We start from the raw sequence: 27,078 nt of genomic DNA on the forward strand, positions 1-27,078 counted from the left end.
CTGAATCTGTATTTTCCAGTATAAATTCGAAGTGTTAGATTTCAAAGCGAGTTCTAGGTAGTCATTAGAAGGTGATGGATGCATTGCAGTTGAGTCAGTTTAATCCGGCGGATTCTGACTCTGTTATACTTCAAAGCTTTTACAGAATTTTTAGAGTAAAGAAAATGTGTAGCAGCTAGACTGCAGGGCGTGAAATTGCGCCTAATACAGACGCCAATGTGACTAAATTTTTCACTTTGGCGACCAAATCCTGAAAATTAGTCACCAAACTGGCAACTAGAATACTTCATCATGACCTTACCTAGAGACATAGTAAATTAAAAAGATTTGCAAAGATAAATCCGCGGCAAACTTCCTCGTTAAGTTTGTTTCCAAAACGCAGTACATGCATCTCGATCGATGACTAGACACCATCTTGGATTTTGGTGAACTTAATTTTGGAGGGTCTATTTAAATGCTGACAGCGTAAAAAAAGTTCTGTTTGTCTTTGAAAAATTTAGGAGCCAAATGGCCATCAGAAAAAAATTGATTTCACGCCCTATAGAGAGGAGAATTAACAATCAGATCTTGGGAGTTAAAGGGTTAACATGACTACATGATGCAAATGATGGATAGAAAATTTGATGACAAACATCACAGATGCACCGGGACTTCTTTTTAGCTTTTTTCCGATAATTGAAAGTGAAATTTCGGAACTGAAGCGAGCCGACAAGTAGCAACAGAAGAATCAAACAAAGGTTTGTAAACATACCAGGCGCCGTAATTTACGTTATTAAAACGTGAGCAGATACGAAAATCCTCAAAGGAAAAACAAAATAGACATTCGAGGTTTTAAAGATTGATTCACGCTCAGTTAGATTGCAAGCTTACGTACGGAAATAAAAATCAAACACAGCTAACACTCATATAGTATATAAAGTTCAGTGTTCGAAAACAAAACAGAACAAAACAGAAATGATGAAAAATATAACCAAACTGGCATAACTGTTAAAATTCATTCTAATCATGACGGTGTCTGAGCGAATATGATCATGCTGAAGTCCATCGCGGCTCGCTCATCATGGCGATCTCCGGTCATCACAGCAAACCTCAGAAACTACATCGGCCGCCCTTCGAGTGAAAAAATAAGAGCTTGCTCTGATATCCTTTCCGATGCGTTGAGTGGAAAGTCACATCTTTCATTGCAGCCGAGTTTTGCGACGCTTTCATCCCGAGCGATCTTCATGTTCCGGTGAATTCGGCTGTCGTTCATTCAAAAAACACTCGCCTTGAACAGTTTGTTTTCTACCTTGTCATATGAAAAAACTCGCGTGTTTTTATGAGCCATAATTCGGCTGAAGTTCACTGAACATTTCACTTCAAGATTCTGTATTAGAGACTTAAAAACTTCAGGCAAAAGTGTTAAATTCGACCTACCGAACTATTTTAGTTTGTAAACTATCGCAGAAGGTGAACTTTGATGGTTTTTTAACTTTGATGGTTTGACACTTTTGACAGCTTTAGTCTTGTACAACCAATCAGATTATTTGAATCATTCTAACAGGGATTCTGATTGGCTTATTTTAGCGTGCTTTATGAGAGTATAGAGCATGCTGACGACACTGTTGTTCGCTTTGGAAATAAAGCTTGTTTTGAAAATTGAAAGTAATGCTCGGGGAATTTAATGGATTCTTTATTATAAAACAAATAGAGAAGCCTTGACTGTGCTCTGTTCTGTTGTAAAGCACGCAGGAAGCGGCTAGAGCACTCAAGAAGTGGGGAGAAACACTCGACTACGTCTCGTGTTTCCCCCTACATTTCTTTCGTGCTCTAGCCGCTTCCTGCGTGCTTTACAACAGAACAGAGCACAGTCAAGGCTTTTCTATTTGGTAATTAATATCATTAATATTCTTAGAATCAGGGTCATCTTAACAGCAAATAATATATGTCAATTAACCCTTTAAATCCTAAGAATGAATAGTATCTAATTTCTCCCTACAATATCGTTCCTGAATCACACATTAAGGTCATGAGAATAAAGGAAATGGTCATACACCAGGGAAGGAACCTTTTGATTGGCAAACAAATTCTCCTTGTCAGCACCTTAGGAAATGTATTACGAATAGTATGGAGAATATGCATGATAATGTTAGGGTGTAAAGGTTAATTAATATAACTCTTGATTTATTTTGATGCATCAATGTCCAAACACGTCAATAGATAAAGATATACTTGGATAGTGTTAATGCAAGTCTTCACAACTGCTCTTTCTGAACACTCTTTTTTGATGCTTGTAAACCCTCGATATAAGTTCTCCTGTTGTTAAGCATAGTCAAAACCTGTCACAGACTTGTATACATGAAAGGCTTATAAGCAAGGTTTTGTTGTATGCTGTATATACATATATATATATATATATATACATATATATATATATATATATATATATATATATATATATATTGTGGAGGAAGAGCTAGGCAAAACGAACCAGAACAAGCCATCACCGATGACATTATCGTGTCTCCTCGAGAAGGTTCTTAAGCTTAACAACTTTACCTTTGGCAATGAACACTACATCCAAATCAAAGGAACAGCCATGGGAACCAGAGTCGCTCCCAACTTTGCAAACGTATACATGGGTAGACTTGAAGAAAGATTCGTGTACCAAACAGAGTGGATGGACCATATCATACTCTGGGTACGCTTTATAGATGATATATTCCTTATCTGGAAAAGTGATAAAGACTCTGATTAATTTCATAAATTACCTTAACAGTGTAGCACCCTCAATCAAGTTTACACACGAAATCTCTGCACATTCAGTGAATTTCCTTGATACGACCGTTCTAAAGGACGATCAAGGCAACATCAGTACAGATGTTTATCAGAAACCAACTGATACTCATCCATACCTCCATTGGACATCAGCACATCCACCTCATCTGAAACGGAGCATCCCATACAGTCAAGCCTTGAGGTTGAGGCGAATATGCTCTTCAACAGACACATTGAAGAAACGAATCCTGGAATATTCGGATTTCTTTGTAGCGTGTGGTTATGCACAACGCAAAGTTCTCCACGAAATGCAGAAAGTGCTAACATTGACTCAAGAGGAATGTTTACAGACCAAAGAACGTGAACCAACAGATCGAATTCCTCTGGTTACTACATTCAACCCCCATACCACATTTATTGCAGAAATTGCTAAACGAAATTGGAACTTTCTCAAATCAAAAGAAAGATTATCACTCATCTTCAACAAGCCACCTTTAGTAGCTTACCGACGACCGAAAAGTCTACGAGACAGACTTGTTCGTTCAAGATTTGTAAATGAAACACCTCAGAATTTGATACCAAAGGGATGTAGAGCATGTGAAAGAACGAAGTGTAGTTGGTGTAAAAAGATCAACCAGACCAAAACTTTCACCAGTCCCAATAACAACAAGACCTATACCATATTTCATACAGTGGACTGCCAATCGTCATGGATCATTTACATAATCGAGTGCAACATTTGCAAACTTCAATACATTGGTAAAAGCGAAACTGCATTTAACCTACGGTTAAACAATCACAGAAACCATATTAAAAAGGGAGTGAGTAGCTGCGAACTCACGGAACACTTTTTACATAACAAACGAACTCACGACTTTAACAATAATGTTACCATAACCATTATAGAGCAAATCCGAAAAGATCATTTAGAGACTGACAAAAAGAAAGAAGTTCTTAGGGAAAGAGAGATTTTTTGGCAAAGAACATTAAACTCCTTTCAGCCATATGGACTAAACAAAAGAACTGGATAAAGCTTTTACGCGAAAACCTTTATAAAGTTTATAGGTACATAAATTGTTTATAACATACATTAGAAAGGTTTTAAAACTGTTTACCAATTAGAAACACTAATTGTTTATGAGAGATTTTACTCAGCATTTAATTAAGCAACATGCACTGTACTACGTCACACAATTAACCAATCACGACTCTGTAACAATTGCATGTTAAGGCCCCTGAGGAAGGCAAATGCCGAAACGCGTCGGGTCTTTAATAAAGCGTTGAAAACGGAAGCACATTCTCCATTGTGCAAATTATATATATATATATATATATATATATATATATATATATATATATATAAGTGAAAGAATCAAAGAGGACGCATTGATTCTCTGTTACTCTAAGTTTCACGCCTAAGCGCTCGTCAGACAGAACTTTATTCAATGAAGAACATACCTCCTTATATACAAATTAGATGAGTAGCTAATTAATTCACCAGTGTGATGATCTGATCTACGTGTGAAATAAAGATTCTATAGAGCTATTGTTGGCGGCTTGTGAAATTTGCTGAGTAAAACTTATTCTCGTGGCGGCACTACAGCAACAAAAGCAAACGGTGCCACTTGTGCCTCACAGAAAAACTTTATTTAGTTAGAGCTAAGAAACCGTCTTTATTAGACAAAAGAACAGAACTCATTTCTAAGTGCCGCCACGAGAATAAGCTTTCTGCTGTCTCCAGTCCCCTGTTTTTCCGGGCGCTCGCCCCCCTGTACCCCTCCTCTAGTGTAGAACAAATACTTCGGGAGACCAAAAGATTTAATCCGGAAAATTGGCCGCACAAAAGCTGACAAGGGATAGTGATTTACGCCTTCACTAGGCTTAAAACTTCATACGTACATTAACGACAAAAGTGTTGAAGACGGAGTCATTTTTAAAGATGGTAACTTACGGCGTAATTTCTTGCAGTCGGTGATGAATATATGTAAGATTTTACGCCAGTAACTAACGGCGTAATTTCTTGCAGTCGTTATCTACTGATAAACATACACTTTTTGTCAGCGTACTCTGCTCCTCCATGTATTACCCATCCGAAAGTCGTTCCTTCCACGATGGGATCTTCCGAGCGTCCCTTGAATGTTTGCATGGTTCATATCTTGTAGTTGTAGTTGTGATCACCCAGTATCACTTGTATTGAGTACTCTTCATTCTTCGTTTGAATAGCTTGTCTCGGGCGTGTTCGTACCTTGATTTCAACTCCCCGATAATCGGCCTTCTTACGGTTGTGAAATCCGCCAACTCACTCGCAGTGATTTCTATCTGCTCACTTGTCGTGTCGTCCAGGGAATGAAGTCTAACTTTGAATATGGGCATGAAATGTTTTCGAACGCCGTTTAGGGCAACGGTTTGGCGCGTTTCATGGCGTGAAGGCTTCAGAGTCAACTTCTTAATTGCGTCTTTGGATATAAAAACTCCTATCAGAGCCTATGTCCAGATATGCCCATAATGTTACGTCTTGAACCCTCAGCAGAATGATGGCAGGCAAGGATTTTTCTTCAGAGTCAGGGGTGTATGAGGAGAATGTTGAAGTCCTAAATGTAATAACTGTCCTAGATGTAATAAACTCCTAAATGTAATAACATTTGGTCCTAAATGTAATAAAGCCCTAAATGTAATAACGTTAGGTCCTAAATGTAATAAGCCTCCAATGCAATCGTTTAACTGTGCTAACATTGAAATGTTAAAGTGACAGCTGTTGCACCAAAGAATCCTCTGACCTGTATTCATGGCATATTGCGGGCTCGCTGATATTAATCAGGGTCTCTTTATTTGCTAAAGACGTAGGTTGAGAAGCATTGGCTACAAAACCTTATACTGATGTGCTTTTGGCATCAAATTGACGGACGCAAAAGCAATGACAACGCTGATCAATAGCTCTCTTTATATCATGGGCTCAGACTCTCAATTAAGTGTAACAGATTTTGACGATATACTTGTGTGATCAGTGCTGAAGTTAACACTTCATGAACCAAATTACAAGGAAAAGGAAGTCCACTGACCTATACGTTAGACAAATTCCGGGCTCGTAAGTGCATTTTTTGTACTGTCTTTCCTTACCAGATTTGTATGGGTCTGCATAAAACATGTTCATAAGTGTTATTGACCAAGCGTGAGGTCAAAATGGCTGGATATTGGGCGAGTTCTTTTTTTTTTTGTTTTGTTTTGTTTTTTTTTTTTGCGTTTTTATGGACTGAGACGAAGTCTCGGTCCGTAAAAAAGGTAAAAAAAGAACGAGGCTAACATCCAGTCATCTTGACCGAACAAGCTTGGTCAAGAGAGTTTGTATTCTCTTGGCTTAATCATTAAAGGATTCATTGTATAGAAAAAGATCTCGCTTTGATAAGAATCAAGAATGGCTTGTTTATTTCGAGAACCGATAGTGAAAGCCAACTGTGTTTGCAACACAATAAACCCAAGAGGGTCGTTTATTTTTCTTCTATGTATATGCCGATATTGTCCAAAAGTTACGAACTTTGTAAGTTTTCTTGCGTGGGGTCAATACGGGGAATCCAAAGCGGGTGAGGGTAGGCCCATCATGCCCGCTCAGGTAGCCAGTCAGAACACAGGATTCACTTCATCTTGCTCGCACGCGCTGCTAGCTATATGATAAAGTGACTTACAGAGCAAGATATCTACTGACCGATCATATATTATTCCATTTCACGATCACAGGTCTCGACCTGTTGCCTTTTTTCCACGCAAGAGCATTGAGCTACAACATTCAACGCATGATGGTCAGTTGATGGTCTGATAAACCATTCATTTTTTTCCTTTAGCCCCTTATGACAGGTTCATCAGTTCCCGAACCGAAATATTGGGAAAACATATATTTTACAGTTGATCTCAAGTCTACATTTCATTTTTTGACTTCATCTCTTCTCCCTCCGTGAGGGGAGAAAATGAATAGATAAATAGATGAATGAAAAAGGAAAGCTCAACAGTTTCCATTTATAGTCATATGGTACATGAACTGATTACTGAGGTGGAGTAAAGCCATAGAGGGCTACAAATACAATATCCCAGGTTCAAAATTGAATAAATCAAGGTGGTCATTCTTAAAAACGAACTCAAATGCTTCATTAAAATCAATTGACACTGAATAGCATAGATGTGCAAAATTTCAGTAACACTATTGATGATAACACTTTTCTTTTGGATTAACATGTGACACAGCGAAATCATTCAGACTGCTCTAAAATGGTGCATCAGTACTTAGGACTTTAACACGAACGATAACATCAACAATAACATGCTAGTTCATCATCAATTGTAGTAAATTTCTTTTCCAAAAAGTCCTAATGATTACGTACCAATCGATTCCATCCTATTGAGCTTCCAGCCAAGCACAAGCCTACTTTAGGCTGGAAATAATTTTTTCCAACTCGATCAATAAACCGCTCAAAGGACCATACTTCGACTGCTGATATTTCTTATGTCCAGCAAGTAAAAGGACGCCCATTGATATCAGCGAGCCCGTAGTGTGATATGTATACTGGTCAGCGGTTTTTTGGTGCAACAGCTGCCACTTTAACATCTCAAGGTGGATGTCCGCCATAACAACAATGCACTGAAGGAGTTAAACGATTGCATTAGAGGCTTATTACATTTAGGACTAAATGTTATTACATTTAGGACTAAATGTTATTACATTTAGGACTAAATGTTATTACATTTAGGACTTTATTACATTTAGGACCAAATGTTATTACATTTAGGACTTTATTACATTTAGGACAGTTATTACATTTAGGCCTTCAACAGAGAACACCATGCTGTAACTCCTCAGGTTAATTAAGGCCTGGGTCACCCTGTCTTTAACCCATATTTTCATAAAATTTAGAATAACTTAGCTATTTTGCGAGAGATTTTTCTCATACTTGGCAGAAATGTGTATCACTGCCATCTCTCTCGGACTGAATTGTGGCAGCGTAATATGATACTCTCAACAGCCAAAAACAGTTAATTTAGGCGCCAAATTCGTCGGTTGCTTTCTTGAGCAAATTCCCACCACTAAACACAAGGCAAATCAAAATGCAGTTATCGCTATGAATATCTGAGACGTTTCTCATTGTTTTCCCACTTGGAATGGCTGCCAAAAAAAAGAGAGATGTGCTAGGCAGATTAAATCAAGTTTTGTCTCTGCGAAGCTGCTTCCTCTATCAGGGTTTTCGCCCGAAAACATCTTAGCCTTTACCTGGTTCCAACCGCTATCAACAGGTTCCTATTTATTTGGAAAAAAGACAAATTAAAACTGTTTAAGAGGTGGGAATTTTGAAAACTCGCAGTCACGTAATTCAACTTAGTGTCCGCCATTTTGACACGCGAGTCACGCGAGTGTTCAGAAGCAATAATTTAACGGCTGATAGACTACCAAATACTAATTGGAGCAATCTCAGAAGTAATACAGGCAAACTTTGTACACTTTTGATGATATTTATTTCTTTTTCTCGTTTTCTGAGGTCGATCGCCTTTGACAGTTCTAATAAAACACAATTGCAAATTTGGGCGGTAAGAATAAAGAACGTTTGTAATTTTATCCCAATTAGTATCATACAACGAGACTGAATTAATTTTGGCGCAAAACTTGAAAGTTATCGCACTGTTTCCTTGAAACTCTTCAACTCTTCTACTCGATAACGAGCTAAGTGTATTCGTGTGAAACGAAAATGTCTGTCATTTTTAATTGTGGATTTGCAAGAGTTGCTGTAAAGGAGAGCTTTCGTAAGGTTGGAAGTGCTTCGGTTGAAACTAACCCTAGTGAAAAGTGGAAGAACTATCTTGCAGCGTTCGAGGGTAACAGTCAGGAAGTCTTTGCGGTGGAACGTTCCACCTACGTCAAGAAATCCAAAGCAATTTACAGCTCTTTTCGAAAGATGAACTCAAAAGCCAGGGCCCAGTACCAAGACACGTTTTCATGGGTAAACTGGAAAGCTCTTAATACAGCGCAGAAGAAACAGCACACACTGTCAAATTGTGGAGGTTGTCAAGTGCACTATTATGCCATCCATAATTTTTTCCCTAGTGGATAAACTTTCAAAACCCGAAAACTTTTAAAAAAGGCCCTTATTGAAAGTGGGGTGAAGACACAAAGTAAAGTGAAACCAACGCAAAAAGCCATTAAAACTGCTGTAAAACACATTTATTCAAAAGTGAATGGCCACTTTGAGAAAATATTTAAAACAAGCTTTGCTGAAGCACAAACAAAAGTGAAGGAACTTCAGCTCCAAAAAAAGAAAGACGCAATTGAGAAAAAGCGGCAGCGTCGAGGGAGAGCACGCCAAGAAAAAAATAAAATCCAATGCTAATGTCTAGTCCATCTGGAGGAGGAGTAATGTTTCTAGTTACTTTGCAGTAATTTACATGCCAAACAATGAGATCAACAATCTTCACCTTTACTTGTGTTGCAATCTAGCATTTATTTAAGCCCACTCTCTATAAAATATTTGCCTTCATTTTCCAGTTTTTTAAAAGGAATGCAAGTACCAAATAATCCACTGTAAACTTGATCAATCATACTGAACTTCTTCCAACCAATGGAGAGAATATAATACTGGGAGAAGGATCCAATGGTCGATGCCTTCTGAGACAGTACACACGATTTGATATAAAGGTTGTGGAAAAACAGTCTCTCATGCAGGACACCACAGAGATAATGAAGGAGGCTCACATTATGCAGGCACTCGCACATAAAAATATCCCAACCATAATAGGTGTGCAGCTTCAAAAGCAGCCCATTTCCTTAATAATGGAGTTTAAAGGGGAGACAATACATCTGTAACAATAAGCAAACTATCGTCTTGTCAGAAAAACAGTGCAACAATACAGAATGTGCAAAGCTCACTCATATCAAATGACTGTGTAAATGCGTGACTTTCGAACTTGCGTGACATTTGCGTTACAGTTGGCCTTTGTGCCATTTGATTCCTTTAAATAGTTTTTCTCTCCCGCTTTCATTAATCGCCTGTTCATCCAAAGTTAATTTATAAAGTGTGATTTCAAGCCACGTATAGGGGACTGATATGTAAGTTGTTTTCGCCTTTTTTGTTGTTTATCTCGTTTCGAGCAAGCTCTTTCGTCTTTATTTGTATATATATTTTGTGTTTGCCGTAGCATTTGGTTCATTTATTAGTTCCTTTATTATGTTAGATTCATTTACGCTGTTAACTCGCCACGTGTTTAATTGAATACAATCTATTATATAAGTCCCTTTTTTAATTCGTTTACAGTTTACGAGATTGATTAAAGTTATGTCCCTGTAATATATTCCCTGGATTTGGTTGGCATTTTTCTCCGGTCACGATTTTCTTGGTATTTCATCGAGCCTTGATGTTCGTTTGCCGCAACAGACTGGTTAATTATTTCACATGATTTGACAGAAGCTTTTTCACATATTCACACAAAAGGCTTTCTTCACCGTGATTTGAAGGCTAATAACTTTCTTTTGAGTAACAAACATGGCTACATCATCGATTTTGGAAAAGCATGTGACAGCTCCTTTCCTCCTGCAAAGAATTAATGAAGCCAGTGATATTTTTTCCCTTGGTAAAATTCTGTTCAAAGTAGGTGTTAAGCAAAACATTCCACTTTTGGTTTCCATGGCTCAAGAATGTTTGGATGCCAGCCCTGTAAGAAGACCAACAACAACAGGCATTATGGCAACACTGGCTTCCATAATATCTCACTGAATACTATAAGCTTAAGCAGGGGTTTCACGGGCCTGACACTGGGCAGATTGACTGGCTGGGAACATAATTTTTCCTGCATGTTGTGACTGACATAAATCAGAATCAAAACATATTTTGCCTGCTTCCTTGTACATTTCCCATCACCTCAAAATCTTAATGAAACCTCTGCTTAAGAAAGTAATAATTGACACTCTAATCAGGTAAAGTGACCCTAGCCATGTCACGGCAGGAGTCTTTTTATTGGGCTTTGCAAGGTTAAAATTACAAATTATGTATGTGCATGTCTTTAGCAAGTTTATGTGTGCTCTTGGTCTAAACTAATTTTGTACTTCTGCTTTACAAATTGTGAATGAATGTTAGAGGGACATTTTTAATAATGCACAGATAAGGTGCTCTAGGGTCCATCAGGTACAAATTACTTCATAGGTCATACTCATGTCTATAATTTTACATCGCTGCTAGATAACATACATGTACCAATTTATTTCCCAATTCCTGCCAATTATTGATCTATGAAATTGAATTTAGGCAAGCAACTGGCAGATCAAACTTAAAATTATAAACCAGAGTTTTAACCAGTTAGGCCACCATAGCCTTCTAACAGGAATATTGACTTGGAAGAGCAACAAAAAAAGCAAGAAATACAATTTTAAAGTTTTCCTTTCTGACTTTGTAACAAGGGCAACCTATCCTGCTCTTAAGATGGCACATCTTTTATGAGTAGGGCTGAGAAGATGACACATCTTATACCAGTTTGTGTTTGCTCTTATCACAAAAAAAAAAACAGTGCCCCACTTGGGGCAACAGTAAGCACTGGTAATTAATCATGTCTTATCAACAAAGAGAGAAGGCTATGGTCAGAATCATATGCATGTATCAGAACTTTTGTGATGCATTTGAATTAAAAGATACTCCACTGGTGTAGTGAAGAGTATTTACATTCAAATAGACACATATATCAATTACAAGTCCATCATTGACAATGATTGTTGCAATTATTACCGGTCAAAACTTAAAAACCAAACTGTTGACTATAATTAAAACTGATATAACATGATTTAAAAACCAAAAAAATGCCTCATAAATAACACCATTAACATGCTTGTAATAAATTAGTTGTGTGGAATAACTGGAAGGACCTCTTTAAGAAAACAAATAGGGATAACAGTAAATAAAACTGGTTTTAATCAAGTAGATTCCCTTTGGAATCTGCAAGGGCTGGCTGGTTTTCTGTGTGAGTAATTAAAAATTTTATTATTATATATTTATAGCAATTCATTAGGGGACCTCGGAATAAACTAACACACATTAGTACAGCTTTTTTCCTCTTAGTTTTCAAGGGACAATTTATGACAAGACAATCTGCATCTTACATGTCAGCAATTAAACTTACCTAACAACTGCTTTGGGGGATTACGTTTGTCAGTAAATTCATCTACTTCTTGGAGAAATTGTTTCCAAAGCATTCAAAAGCCTAAATTTTGATAAACACCATAAGTTTACACATCATGATGTGATAGAGGATTTATCAAGCTAAATTTAATTTCAAAATTGAATGGTATATCCACAATGAAACTTTTTTCTATGTATTTGTTACAAAACATAGTACTTTTTTCTATGCAAAAGTTACAAACATTGTAAAACGCTATTGAGCTCTAGAAATGAGCGCTATATTATAAATTCATGTTGCATTGTATTTGCAGTGAAATCAATGAACATGTTGAGAGCGGTGTTTAAAAGTCTTCGTAGGTTCAAAAGGGTTCTCTTTGGCTTTAAGATAGCGATATCATGCCATTTTTTGAGGAAATGAAGATAGCAAAGAAAATGTTATTACCTTCTTTTGATGTCTTCCTCTAGATTGTCGGATTCACCAGCGAAGATGGGAAAAACCAATGCAAAGCCGGCACTTCAAAATGGCGGATGCCGTTCACGAACTACGCGATCTTGATTCCAAGTAACTATGGTTACTCGCGCAGTCCACGCGAATTCCGCGAACCTTGCTGGGGGGCACTGAAGGCGATAATCATTTTTGACCCAGGCCTTAATTAACCTGAGTCGGTCCATTTACTGATGGTTTGTCGTAAAGGCTTGTGTGGTATCCCGACTTGCACTTGAAACATGGGCGACTTCGGCCGTGGTTTGCCCCATGACCCTCATGCCTGCAGTTGTAACACAATCCATTTTCGTGAAATAAATTACGTCTTTTCTCTGAGGTGTTGTAAACATTGCAGAATTCCCCGCAGTGCCCGCCTCGACAGAAAAGACAGGAAGGAGCTCTAGGTTCACGCACGTTCTCCCTCTTTCCTTTTGAATACCAGTGCCTTTCTCTTGTCCGTGTGTTCCCCCTGTCAGCGGGAGAGGCGTCGTCCGTCTTGTTTCTTTTGAGTCATTTTTGCAGACTTTCAATCAATTCTTTCATGCCCTATTCCTACCATTTATCGTCAACTCTCACAAGGTCGGGTTTGACTTGAGGTAGTTTCTTCAACGTCGTCATTACGAATCCTTTTAACATGTCAGCCTCTTCCAAGGTATGCGAAGCGTCAAACTTTTTGCTTAACTGTTCATAGAATTCTCACACTTTTACGTAACTGTTCCCTTTCATTGGAGTCAAATTTACTATTTCGTCCATATGGGTGTTCTCCTTGCAATCTTTCCCATGCTGTCTTATACCCCACAGGATCCCGGGCTTAAGGTTGGAGATTTGTTCTCTTACCTTCGGAACGAACATCTCTAACAAACAGCCAAATTCCTCTTCGTCTGAGATCGGTCGAGTGTGAACTTGCGTGACGAACAAATTCTCGAATTGAACCGAGTCTGATGATTTCCCTCAAAAGGCGTAGTCTTTAACTTAGGGAGTTTTTGCGTGCGCGCCTTTTGCTGCCACTTCAATCTCCAACTTCTGTTCCGCTACGCGCAACTCAGTTTGAAACTCCTCCTCCCAGAATGCCTTCTCTTATTGTTGTCTTTCTCGTGTCACGCGCTCCTCCCGCCCCCGGTGAGCCTTCCATTCTTCCTCTCGATTTCGTCCTTCTTTTGTCTTTGTTTCGCCGAAAGCACTTCGAAAATTCTGTCCCTTTCCTGTATAAAACGAGCGAAGATGTTCTTCTTGTCCTTCTTCCATTACCGAACTTCTCGAGGCGAAACTCCAGAGTCCAACTTAATGCCTTCCAACTGTGGAACAAGACCGTAATTTTATCGCCGATCTGCTTCCCTGGTTTTACGGCAATTTCCATCTCCAAATAGTCGTTACTTTCAATTAGCTCGTCAACTGGCTCCGTGTAGTATTCCAGCTTTGTGATCTTTTTGTCAATGTTTCTCTGTGAACGCTCCATAGCATCTGCTACTTGTTCTCCCTCTTCCATGATCGCTAAATATTGTTTTCCACCGCTACGGCCGCGCGGTCAGTTCAAATCTTCTAAATTCCTACGTTGTTGTCTCCACAATAACCCTGATCCTGGTCACGGCACCACAAATTTACCGAGCTTATGGGGTGCACTCTTCTCTCAGTCGTCAAATAGTTGTTTTATTGTTTATCGTCGACATTCACCATCGCGTCTCTTATTTCACTTTTAACCTAAACCTGAATGCGTTAGTGCCATACCACGCAACTTCCGTTTAGTTAATAGTTATGATGCAAAAATGTCTCAAAAGAGGTCAATAGACGGTTATCTCCCTGCTATTTCTTGGAAAAATTTTCCGCTACTATCTACCACAGGCAGACAATACATAGGGGAATCCTTGATATCGTACTCATCATGAAACAACAGTACTATAAAGTATGTTGTTCATTTGTGAGATTCTTGTAATAGTGCTTGGCCATGGGTAAGTGTCCTGATAACAATTTTTTAATCTTTAAAGGTCAGTTGGCCAGCATGCCTACTATTGCCTATGGAAGAAAAAAGTGTGTCCTTGAGGGTAAGTAGTCGGAGAGAATCAAAGAGAGTGTTCGATTAGACTTTGATCTAAATGTTTTAGAGTCGGAGTGGTAAAAGAGAAGAGCGAAATTAATTTTGTGTAAGGGTGATTGTAATAGATAGACAAAAGGGGAGATCAGAAGAACATGTCGAGAGTCCTTGTTGCATTTCGCTAAGCGTGGCGCACTCAACAGATTTACGCCTTGCGTGGCCTATGACGCTCTTCACTTTGTAGTTTTCTATAATCGTCAGGATACTCTCCACTGAGCTTGTGTTTCCCCATGAGTGTGTTCATAAAAACCAGACCTCAACTGTTTAAGAGAAAGAGCTCGCATTGTCCGCATGATCCGCAGCATGGTTTTGTCTTTCACTCGATGACGATGTTGAAAATGAGGATGATGAAGATGATGATCATAACGACGCTGATGATAAATTCAGTTTGTAAATGATATAAATAGAGATAGATGGATAGAGTTTTGTACCGCTTTCTTGGAAACAATCCAATACAGCCGAATAACTTTTGAATTAAAACAATAGGAAAAATCAATGTGGTACAATATATTCAATACGACGCAAAAAACTCACCTTGGAATAAAGCAACGAGCTCTAAGTATTCGAAGCGTTTGTGCTCCAGGTTGTGAACAAGTGAAAATGACCTTGTGTCGCCAAGATTACCCAGCAACATCTTGCGCGCCTATTGAGAAAATGAACTGATTCCAGATTGCGCGCCTACTTTGATCAAATCGAGATTTTTCCCCCAATACACCAAATTCATACTTGCAGTCATAAACGCGAGAAATTTTATATAATACCTCCTCGGCAGTTTCGGCTTAGGGAAGAAAAACATCCTATACATACCCGCGGCGTCTCTATGAAAACAGAATATCAGAGACCTCAACTGGCAGACTCACTCTCATAATACTAACTGCATTGACGCTTACGAAAAGAGAGAACATATCTATTTAAGCAGTACATAGTGGTTTCTTCCCGTAAACGTGATGCTATTGATGTGATTTATTTTGAGAATTTTAATGACTTATACTATGAGTTTGCTTTATCCTAGATCCCTATTACTTCTGGCTTTTTCTCCAGGCGGTTAATGGTTTATTCATCTCATTACTAAAAAAAAAGTGGATTTTAGAAGAACGGTCTTTGTCAAATGGCCCTCCGGCTCCTTGCACGCAATTCTTTATTAAAAAATAGTGTTTCATAATGAACTTCAAAGCTAATTCTTAAGTTTTCAGACATGTTGCATGAACGAAATCCACCTGTACTAATTAAAACGAAGAGCGCTTTTTCTAGCTAGAATTATTTGAATGATCAACTTTGCACCACTTTCATCGCCTATAAAATCATTAATTCGAGTGAAATGCAAATTCCCCCAGCGATCGCATTCGTGTGAAAGAGTACACGCATTTGCGTGTATTGAATGGTAAAGAACGAATTAGAATACACCCATTTGGGCACACGTGGCTTATTCGCAAGTACATACAGTGATATCCGTGATGATTCCCCTGATGAGGTTGTCCGTAAAATTCAAGGACAATATCCTGGTGTGGGCATAAGAATGCTTAAAGGTCATCCTAAAAGTCAAGGTCTCACTTTGCAAAGAGAAAGGAGTAGGCAGTCTTTACTCAGACTAGATCCTACTGCGGCTCTTCAAAGATGGCTTAAGTCGACCCGCCTTTTTTTAATTCTGTTCGAGGTTTTCCACGTACATAATAGGGACTTTAAGCAAAGCACGACGGCGACGGCAACGAAGACGTGGGAAAACAAAAGAGTTCATGAGTAGAACAATAGCTCAGCGCGAGCGTTTTAAAACTGTGTACATTTCCTAGCCGTCCTCTGCAAAATAACAACGTGAAATCATCAAAATTTGTGTGATCCGCGAAAGGAAACCCCGACGGCAAATCATTTAAGTTTCTATTTGGGACTCAACGCCGCTCTCATACGTTATGCTGAGTTTAACTCGCGGCGCCGTAAGAAATGGTGAACACATCCTGTCATTCGAGAAATTCTAGCTATAAATATATAGTCATTTTTAAATCGACGACTTCCTGGGCGTTGCCGTCCTGACTGCTAAAGGTCCCTAATGTACGTAGGGAACCTCGAAATAGATAATTCGCTAAAATGAGTTCCCTTCAACGTAGAAAGCGGTCATATAACAAGCAACGTACTGTGGAAGTAAGCTGAAGTATTTTTTGTGAGAATTTGACGTATTTTTTAATTCCTTAGAGCGGTCGTAAATATTCCCATAGAAACTCTTATAATTTAGCCATAACTGCTATTTCGTAAGATGATCTTCTCAAAGCTAGAACTTGGGCTGCCTGTGGTTAAACCTGATTAATTGGAAGTTTTAGCAGACTATTTGTGTGTTTCGAGCGCATGATTAAATGTTCTAATTGGATTTCAAAAGGCTTATATAAATGTTTGAATCACAAGTTGAAAGTTTACAATTAATATTGCAAGGTATAAGTTAATGTTTGTATGCTTGAATAGAAATTGATCAATTGAACTTTGGCGGTGTTGGAAAGCCATAGCTCTTTTAATGGTTTCTTTAAAAGTAGCGCACGTGGGAAGATTTTTCCGAAAGGGACCCTATTTCGTTGACAGTAAGATAAAGGACACAATTCAATAATATATGCGAACCTAATTGCAACTGAGATGGCGAGTGGCTTCCCTCACATAAAAACATATGGATATAATTTCATGTTAATTTTCCCTTAAAAACCCATGCAGAAATAAGTTGTCGAGGTTAAATCACAACAAACTAAAAGTGACAATCATTTTAAAACCCCAAAGAGAAGAGCTTTATTGTTATTATATTCCTAGATAAAAGGTTGAATACTGATACAGTGTTGAAGCTGCGCTTGACGACAAGATCAGATGCAATTATGACCAAAGAATGACCTGGAAATCCTTACGTTAGTCTCGTTAAAGGATAAACACTTTGAAAACAGGGAGGGGAGTTGTTTATTGCCAAATAAGTAAAAAAAAAGCTCTTCAAAAAAAGCCCAACACCGAGACATCTCGTAGCAAGGAACACATAGAACAAATACTACAAAGTAGCATCACTTACTTTTACCTTTTAGGCAGTTCAATACACAATACACTAAGGAACGGGGTCGTTCAGCCCGGCTGAAAGAGCGGGAGCTTTTCATAGATAATTTGATACCTATCTCATCATCTCATCATGTACCGAGGCTTCTCACCCAACCAATAAAGATCCCAACACCACAACCTGTATATAAAAGTTAAAATATCGGGAGGAAACAGACTGACTTAAAAACGTACCCTCAAACAAGACACCAAAATGGAATTAAAAGTCACTCCTGAAAAAAAACTACTCAAACACCAGTTAGCTCAGTCAGATCCTCCTTCTTCCACTCTGAGGAAACCTAATAGTATTTTGGCATGATACGCTTTCCGTGCGCATCACGGGCAAAGATTGGGCAGGTATCTAGAGGGAATGGCCAGGGTCCTGCTTTCTTTTCAGCTTCCTTGGAGATCTCATGAACCCTCTTCATCAACTTCTCGAATGCAGCTCGAACCTTAGGAGTAGCTGTCTTATCTCGCATTTCGGCCAGTTTGCCTACGTACTCACCCATGGTTGTCAGATTCTTGAATGGACATCCCTCTTTGAAACTAGGGCAGTTTCCGGTGATTCCTTTCATTTCATCAATAAGAGCTTTATATGGGCACACACCTTTGCCAAAAACTGGGCAGTTCTTGACGATCTCTTCAACAGTCAAAGAATATGGATACTGCAGGTTCAAGTGAAAATAAAGTTCAACTAGAAAAGAGAATATCCACCAGGAACCAGTATACAACAGCTCAAATAAATCAGCCGTGAGCTAATCACATTTTTCTTTACTTCAGGTAATAGATTCTGTAGAATGATTTATGTTTCGAGCTTTGCTTTAAAAGTGGGAAAAACTCTAGACAGTGACAATTGTGTGGCATTGCTTTAAAAACTAAGGAATGGAAAGAAATACCCGCACCTTTGCTACACGCTAGAAAGCTCTTTATCGATGGTTTCCACTTAACAATTTCATTCTGAAACGAAATTACTTACCACAGTGTATGCAGGTTTCAAAATCTCCTTTCCTGCATTGTCTTTAGCAAAGGGACAGCCACCCTTGAAGAAGCTTGGAGGGGAGACAGTTCCGTGCTCTACGTGTTTTTCCTTACTAAGAAAGACGACGTCCTTCAAAAACTCGATCCATCGAGCTTCGCCTTTGCACTGGTCACGCATCTGACTCATCATGTCTTGAAGCTCACCCACGGTCTTGCATTGTTTGAAAGGGCAGCCATTGTTGAAAAGAGGACATTTGGCACAGATGCCTTTTTTCTCTTGGGCAAGCTTGGCATATGGGCAGCCACCACCGAAAAATGCTGGGCAGTGCTTTGATATATAATTTATGGTGACGTCTGAAGTCTGAAAGGTTGAAAGAAAACGGAAAACTTATTAGGGCTTAACGAGGCGATTCCTAATTTATGATGGCCGGAATTAAAAACATTTACTATTTGCCGCTACACATATAGCAGGTCACAGCTGTTAGACTCTCAAAATCGTGCTTAAAAAGCGACCGAGAACTGTGTTTGTGGCCAGAAAGAGAGAGTTTTGAGGTTGTGCACATCTCTTTAGGTACTTCTAATTTATTTCTTGAGTCCTCAACGATGTTATTATTTCTGTGGTGTCTCACATTTAAGTCACTGCATAGGTAAACAAGGTTCTATTTCGTCAACCTCACATATGAACCATGCACCTCACAGCCTCAAGGTGTTCTTTTTGTATCTTCCAAATTCGCTCAAATATATTCATCTCCACAAAGCTGACTAGGTTGACATCTTTTGAATGTAGAGTACAAACTTTTGCTTTGACTTTTCGATCAGCTTCTACTACAGCTAAAATTTTAACGCAGAGTGTGTTGTTCAAATACTACTTTAATCGCTGAAAATAGAAAATTTTGATATATTGAAGTTCACAAGGCAACCAAGTGGACAAGGCAACCAAGTGGACAATCAGACATGCTACTCTGGTATAAAGATTTAATAAATGCAACCGAGAAGTTAGAAGTCTCAGACCCAACGTTTCGACACTCTTGTTAAGTGCCTTCATCAGGGATGATCTAATCGCTCAACAAGAGGTCATTTTATATGCTTACTTTTTACCTGCCCTTTTTTCTGACGAGGTGTTAATAGGCGTCAGGTAGGAAGTCACCATCATCGATTTAAAGAAGCGTGGGCAGAGCTGATATGCCAGGCTTCCAAACAAAGGTGCTGATGGTAACGTCGATTAGTGATGATAATTTTAGACTTATTTCACTCTATTGCATGGTTAGTTAGGCATGTGTGCTCCTACAAAGCTGAATTTTCTTTTTCGCAAAAGAGGACCGCTTTTTGATGCTTTTTCAAACGTGTACCAAACCGAAGTTTGGTCTGTCCGATATACTCGTGATCACAGTCATTGCTCGGAATAGAATAAATAGCGTCAGTTCGTTGTTCTTTCGTAACAGGATTCTTTACCTTAGCAAAAATATGCCCTAAAGTCTGAAAAGGTTTTTGAGCAACTTTGACATTGTGGCTATTTAAAATTATTCCTTATAAGAAGTAACTAGCGACTGGTTTGACTGTTATTCCTTATTTTCAAGGTGTTACGGAACACATCGAGAGAATTTTGAATAGCTACAACATTAAAGTGCCTTTGACACGGAAAATTTCTTTTCACGTAAACATTTTGCTTATTGTGTGCACAAACCAATTCCGATAGAAGAAAAATGTCAAAACACTTAAAAATCGGTTTTTAGGGCCCTAAAGTGCTCGTACTTTGTCTTAGAAGGGTCCCGTGGACTGGTAACGAATGAGTGAGTGATGACGTAGAAAACAGTGAAAACTCTCAGTTGACACTAACAAATCTGTCACATTTCTTGTAATTTTGTATCAGTCAGCGTTGAAATACTCTTGAAATAATGTCCGATAGTGATATCTACCTACCCTCAGCAAGCTCTACCAAGAGTTGTGATTCATCGCACTCAAGTAGTAAAGAGGAAATAGAAGTTAAAGGTACGGTTCAGCCCTGCGAAAAAGAGAGGCGCGTGCATCAAACGAAGATTTCGACGAAGAGTGACGAAGATGGTTTCTCGTCCGCGGTGTTCAGGTTAAGATTAGAACAAAAAAAACTCCCCTTACTAAATGTTTAGTTTGATGCGTTCGTATGTTGTTTCCTAAGGCGAAATCTATGTTCAGAATGGGTCACTGTGTTCGGTTCTGTTGCCATAATATTTTATTCCTTCGCATTAAGTGCCGCGAAAGTTCCCCCAGGTCAGTGATCTCGAGTTTCGTTACTGTAGAGTAATTCTCTTCGCAAACCAAAAGCTAAATTTTCACGAAAGAATCAGCTGTATCACGAGGCACGGTGATTTTTTCGCCGAGAAGTCATCTGACAGTTTCACTGCAAGTTGCTCCTTTCCTCGGAGAATGCAAAGGCAGAGGCTATCGTCGTCGACCCGGTCAAACGGAAAACGAGTGAGTTTATAGTCATCTGTTTCAAGTTAATCTCAATTAGGGATTTTAATAGAGAAAAACTTTCTTAGTTTAAGTGCAGCATTGCCATATGACCCATTTCGCTCAATGGCAAATAACTGACATCAGTGTTGTAAACGATTATTTCGTACACATGGACTTTCACACGGCGTTTGGATTCGCTACCATGTAATTCAATAAAATAGTTTTCTTTTAAAATTTACCTCGTTACAGTGCTGTTATTACCGGTATATGTGTATTATTCTTGAAGCTAACATCATTTGGCGCTCCAGCCACGCAGTACGTTCGTCTTTTTTTCTAGATTTCTCTTTTCTCCATCATAGTTGCCGACGTGTCTTCACAGTTTTCTACGTCACAGCTATTTAACATGATCGCGCTTTGGCCGCGCGCTTATTGGGGACACTTTTTGGCCGCCAAATCGTACTTTCAATGCGCAAAAAAATGGTCAAGGATAACTCGCTAGGCACTAAGGTCGGTTATTTCTAATTTCAAATACAGCTATCAACCAGAAAATGCGAAATAAAATTTCGTGCCATAGGTACTTTAAAGTTGCTCAAAAACCTTTTCAGACTTAAGTTTTATGAGCGATGGATTACATGACAATGATTCCTTTTGCGGATGACCGAGCAAGACGAAAGACGAAACTGGCGGGACATCAAGATATTGTTTATTGTTATAAAGAATTTCGTCTTGCCGGTTAGAAAGTGTTGGCTTTCAACGTTCTATGGCTACAATTTGAACGACTTTATCATCTACCTAACCAGGGGCATATCTTCTGTTTGTTTGCTTTAATGACTTAATAGCGGACATGTTGAATTGAATTAACGTAAAATGGACTAAGAAACTTCTCGATTATCAATGGGTTCATAAAAAGCCTGTGCCTTTGTCTTCTAGCTAATTCCCCTGTATTCTGGAAAGTCAAAGGTATGCAAAGGAAAGTTCGAAAGCGCAACATTTCAATATACTGTTTCTTGAAGGCTTGCGAGAGAACGGAACAGGTTCTCATCGTTTAGGTTTTCCTCATTTTAAACTCTATCAGTTGACATAAAACGACTGTTGGTAAGCCTGGCAGCAACGGTCTTACTTGGTCAGTTCCACACGACAATTCGAAAATAAAATTTGATTCATTCATGAGAAAACATTACTTTCATGAACTTCGCTTTTTTTTTCGCTTTTGTTAGTCGTTCAAAGAGCTCATTCTCTATGTAATTGCTGCTTTTTTCTATCCTACAAAAACCATGTAATGGATGGCATTATAAAAGACAGTAATTAGGGAGTGTCACACAGATTAAACATCAAATGCTATAGCATTTGCTCCTTGATAAAAATTTGAGACAATATTAAATCGAACCCCTTAGTCAACCTCACGACTGATTCACTTACTAGCTTAGTTGAAGCCATGAAGAGCTCTAAAATTTCTTGCAGAAAGACTTTCTTGCAAAAAGACTTCAAAGACTCGTAAGCTTTAGTAGTTCACACTGTTACTGACTAGCTCAACTGACTATGCTGGGGTTTCGTGTATCAATTTAAAAGTAAAATCGAGGCAAATAACAATGGATGATTGACGGATCAAAACAGGTTGTTCTCGATCAAACAGGTTTTTCCATACAGGGTGCGATGAATCATTCAGTTCAAAAAAAGGTGATACATCGAATCGAAACTCGATGATTCATGTTTCGAGATTTGCTCTGAAAGTGGGAAAAACACTACACAGTGACAATTGTTTGGCAATGGTCTAAGAGAAAGAAAACGAAAAGAAATTGCCACACTTTAGATATTCGTTAGAAATTAAAGCTTTTTATCGACGGTTTCCATTTAATATTTTTATCATGAAACCGAAATAACTTACCACAGCGTATGCAGGTTTCAAAATCTCCTTTCCTGCAGTGTCTTTGGCAAAGGGGCAGCCACCCTTGAAGAAGCTTGGCGGGGCGTCAGTTCCGTACCCTACTTGTTTTTCCTTACTTAGAGAGACGACGTCCTTCAAAAATTCAATCCATTGAGCTTCACCTTTGGACTGGTCACGCATCAAACCCATTATGTCTTGAAGCTCACCCACGGTTTTGCATTGTTTGAAAGGGCAGCCATTGTTGAAAGGAGGACATTTGCCACAGACGTCTTCTTTTTCTTGGGCAAGCTTGGCATATGGGCAGCCACCATCGAAAAATTCTGGGCAGTGCTTCGATATGTAATCTACGGTGACGTCTGAAGTCTGAAAGGTTGAAAGAAAAACGGAAAACTAAGGCTTAACGAGGCGATCCCTTATATATGATGGCTGGAATCTAAAATATTTATCATTTACCGCCGTACATTTAGCAGGTCATAGCTATTAGGGCAATATAGTTGTGAGGTTAGCGAGAAAATGATTGACCCAAAGCACTTACAAAATCATGCTTACAAAGCGACCGAGAACTGTGCGTGGCCAGAAAGAGAGAGTTTTGAGGTTGTGCACATCTCTTTAGGTACTTCTAATTTATTTCCTGAGTCCTCAACGATTTCATTATTTCTGTGGTGACTCACATTTAAGTCACTGCATAGGCAAACGATGCTCTATTTTGAACCATGCACCTCACAGCCTCAAGGTGTTCTTTTTGTATCTTCCAAATTCGCTCAAGTACATTCATTTCCACATGGCTGATAGGGTTGACATCTTGTGATTGTAGAGTACAGATTTTGCTTTGACTTTTAGATCAGCTTCCACTACAGCTAAAATTTTAACGCGGAGTGTGTTGCTCAAATACTAATTTAATCACTCGAAATAGAAAGTTCTGATATATTAAAGTTCACGAGGTAATCAAGTGGACAATCAGACATGCTTTGATGCTACTCTGGGTTGAAGTTTAATGAAAGTAACCGAGAAGTTAAAATTCATAGACCCAACGTTTCGACACCTCTGTCATGCAAGTGCCTTCATCAGGGGTGATCTAATCTCTGCAACAAGAGGTCCTTTTATTTGTTCACTAATTAGCTGCCCTTTTTTCTGACGAGGTGTTAATAGGCTTCAGGTAGTAAGCCGCCATTATCAAAATTAAAAGATGCGTAGGCAGAGTTGAGATGCCAGGCTTCCGAACAAAGGCGCTGGTGTTGATGTCGAGAATGTTAAAATTCTAAAAGATAGGTGTAAAATGAAAATTTTAGACCTATCCCAGCTAGTTGTATGGTCAGTTAGGCATATGTGCTCCGACAAAGCTGAATTTTCTTTTTTGCAAAACAAGACCGCCTTTTGATGCTTTTTCAAACGTGTACGAAACTGACGTTTGGTCTGTCCGATAGACTGGTGATCACAGTCATTGCACGAAATAGAATAAATAGCGTCGGTTCGTTGTTCTTTCGTGACAGGATCCTTAGGTTTGGCAAAAATATGCCCTCAAGTCTGAAAAGGTTTTTGAGCAACTTTAACGCTGTGGCTATTTAAAATTCCCTCAATGAGAAGGAGCCAGCGACTGGTTTTGCTGTTATTCCTTACTTTCTAGGTGTTAGGGAACCCATCGAGAAGTTTGAATAGCCACAACCGTTAAAGTGCCCATGACACGAAAATTTTTTTTCACGCAAATATTTAGCTTATCATAGGCTGGTTTGTACATAAGTCATATGTACAAACCAATTCCGATAGAATAAAAATTTCAAAACACTGAAAACTCGGTTCTTTTGGGCTCTAAAGTGCTCGTACTTTGTCTTAAAAGTGTCCCGTGGACTAATAACGAATTAGCGGGTGATGACGTAGAAAACTGTGAAAACTTTTAGAGACACTTACAATTTTGCCACATCTCTTGTAATTTTGTATCAGTTAGCGTTGAAATACTCTTGAAATAATTTCCGATAGCGTTATCTACCTACCCTCAGCAAGCTCTACCGAGAGTTGTGTTACATCGTCCGCGGTGTTCAGGTCAAGCCTGAATGTCAAGTTTGTTGCGTTTGCGTTTTGTTTCTTATGACGAAATCTATGTTAAGAATTGGTGGCTGTGTTCGTTTCAGTTGCCATAACATTTTATTCCTTGTATTGACGATCGAAACGCGTCCATTTTGGCCATACAGTTACAAGTCTGAAACACTGGAGAGTCGTATGATTCGTTCGAAATAATTCTCAATGCGGACATGGCTCTGCCTCTCCCTATTGGTTATCAAATGAAACAATAGAAATTCTTCATCTCCACAATTTCTTGCTTCTTGTGGTATTGAATCATCGGCAAGTTCCTCTATGAACGAAACAACAGCTGCTTTATACGCGACGGCCATCTTGTTTTTGTTTTTAAATTTAGCGCGCGATTCCGTTGACGCACTCTTCAACTTCGCGCCTGCTGTCACGGTGACTGTTCATCGGATCAGCTGCGTTCCTTTGATGCAACTGTGTGATTTTGGATCACAAATACTAATCCGGATCCTCCCAAAGGAACGCACCCTCTATCAAAGCTCTGTAACATGATCGTTTTAGCCGCACGCCTAATGGCATGGGACACTTTTTGGCCGTCAAATCGTACTTTCAATGCACAAAAAAATGGTTAAGGATAACTCGCTAAGCGCTAAGGTCGGTTATTTCAAGTTTTGAATACAGCTATCAAACAGACAATGCAAAATAAAATTTCGTGTCGCAGGCACTTTGAAGTTTTTCGAAAACCTTTTCAGAAAAAACCTTTTATTTAGGGCTTAAGAGCGACAGATTACATAAAAATTATTCCTTTTGCGGTTGACTGAGCAAGACGAAAGACGAAACTGGCGACACATCAAGATTTCGTTCATTGCTATAAAGATAACGTCTTGCCAGATAGAAACTAGGGGCTTGCAACGTTCTATGGCTACAATTTGAACGACTTTATCATCTTCCTAACCTGTCGCATATTTTCTGTTTGTTTAGTTCTATGGTTTAATGGCGGACATTCTGAATTGAATTAAATTAACATGTAATAGGAAACCACTTGATTATCCATGGGTCCCTACCAAGCCTGTGCCTTTGTCTGCTAGCTAGTCCCCGTGTTTAAGTGTTCTTGATAGTCAAAGGTATGCAAAGGAAAGTTCCTATTAAATTTTTTAAGGTTGTTTGGGCCGAGATACCACTGAAACTGGTTGCAAAGACCAACCATGGCGTAAGTAGCTTTAATATAAAGAGACGAAAACAAAAAGTGAATTGTCAAGCCAATACAATACTACTAACTAGATTTCTACATCGAATACAATCAAGAAGAAGCACGAACTGCTTCCTGAAGCTTGCGGGAGAACGGAACAGGTTCTCATCGAAAAAATTACATTGTAATCCAGGTTTTTTTCTTTTTACACTCCATCAGTTAAGATAAAAAAAGATTGTTTGTAAGCTTGGCTACAACGGTCTAACTTGGTTTTCCATACGACAACTCGAAAATAAAATTTGATTCATTAACGGGGAGAAAATATTGCTTTCGTGAACTTAGCTCTTTTTTTGCTTTTGTAAGTCGTCCAAAAGGCTCATTCTCGATATGATTGCTGCTTTTTTTCTACCCTGACAAAAACAGTGCAATGGACGACAATAATAATAAAATCATCATTCGTCAATCTCTGTTAGGATACAAACTAGCACTTGTAATATCTCCTTGGGATAAAAGAGTTTCAAAAGTGCAATATTCTTATTAGAAAAGACAGTATTTAGGGAGTGTCACACAGATGAACAGTAAATGCGATAGCTTTTGCTCCTCAACAAAAATTTGAGACAGTATTTAATCGAACCCCCCGGTCAACCTCGGGACTGAGTCACTTACTAGCTTAGTTGAAGCCATGTAGAGCACTAAAATTTCTTGCAGGAAGACCTTCTTGCAAAAAGACTTCAAAGACTCGTAAGCTTCAGTAGCTCACACTGTTGCTGACCAGCTTAACTGTCTATGCTGGGGTTGCGTGTATCAATTCAAAATAAAGTAAAATCGTAACAATGGATGATTGACGCATCAGAACAGGTTGTTCTCTTTCAAACAGGTTTTTCTATACAAGGCGCAATGCATCATTCAGTTCAAAAAACGATACATCGAGTCGAACCTCAATAATCCGGACCTCGATTATTTGGATTTCTCGATTAGCCGGACTTTTCTTTGGTGTCAATTTGGCATGAACTTTTATTAGACATGATTAAGATCCGTAGCCATATTCTTTTCAAA

General features: G+C 38.8%; 1 protein-coding gene, 1 long non-coding RNA gene and 1 pseudogene across 2 annotated transcripts; 1 reads left to right on the forward strand and 2 right to left on the reverse strand.

The window, feature by feature from the left end:
• The first annotated feature begins 2,481 nt into the window (after positions 1 to 2,481).
• Positions 2,482 to 3,788, forward strand: LOC113666161 (uncharacterized; annotated as a pseudogene).
• A 6,026-nt stretch (positions 3,789 to 9,814) lies between these two features.
• On the reverse strand, positions 9,815 to 13,535 carry LOC113679390 (uncharacterized). Its single transcript, XR_016179691.1, has 3 exons — positions 12,337 to 13,535; positions 11,896 to 11,976; positions 9,815 to 10,440 (listed from the first exon to the last, which is right to left on the reverse strand). It is a non-coding gene; the product is annotated as an uncharacterized LOC113679390 (long non-coding RNA).
• Positions 13,536 to 17,193: 3,658 nt separating this feature from the next.
• Positions 17,194 to 26,815, reverse strand: LOC113679409 (uncharacterized). The gene is made up of 4 exons (XM_027196366.2): positions 26,689 to 26,815; positions 22,812 to 23,174; positions 18,492 to 18,854; positions 17,194 to 18,180 (listed from the first exon to the last, which is right to left on the reverse strand). The coding sequence occupies exons 1-4, from the start codon at positions 26,704 to 26,706 to the stop codon at positions 17,815 to 17,817; spliced, it is 1,110 nt and encodes a 369-aa protein (XP_027052167.2). The 5' UTR covers positions 26,707 to 26,815; the 3' UTR covers positions 17,194 to 17,814.
• Between the last annotated feature and the right edge of the window lie 263 nt (positions 26,816 to 27,078).

Source organism: Pocillopora damicornis, chromosome 9 (assembly GCF_964200805.1).
Source record: "Pocillopora damicornis chromosome 9, jaPocDami1.2, whole genome shotgun sequence".
Taxonomy (NCBI): Eukaryota; Metazoa; Cnidaria; class Anthozoa; order Scleractinia; family Pocilloporidae; genus Pocillopora; species Pocillopora damicornis.

Coding starts and splice junctions, on each gene's coding strand:
- LOC113679409 (XM_027196366.2), bottom strand. Junction 18,855..22,811: donor TGAAACCTGCATACGCTGTG/GTAAGTTATTTC, acceptor TCAACCTTTCAG/ACTTCAGACGTCACCATAAA. Junction 18,181..18,491: donor TGAAACCTGCATACACTGTG/GTAAGTAATTTC, acceptor TTGAACCTGCAG/TATCCATATTCTTTGACTGT.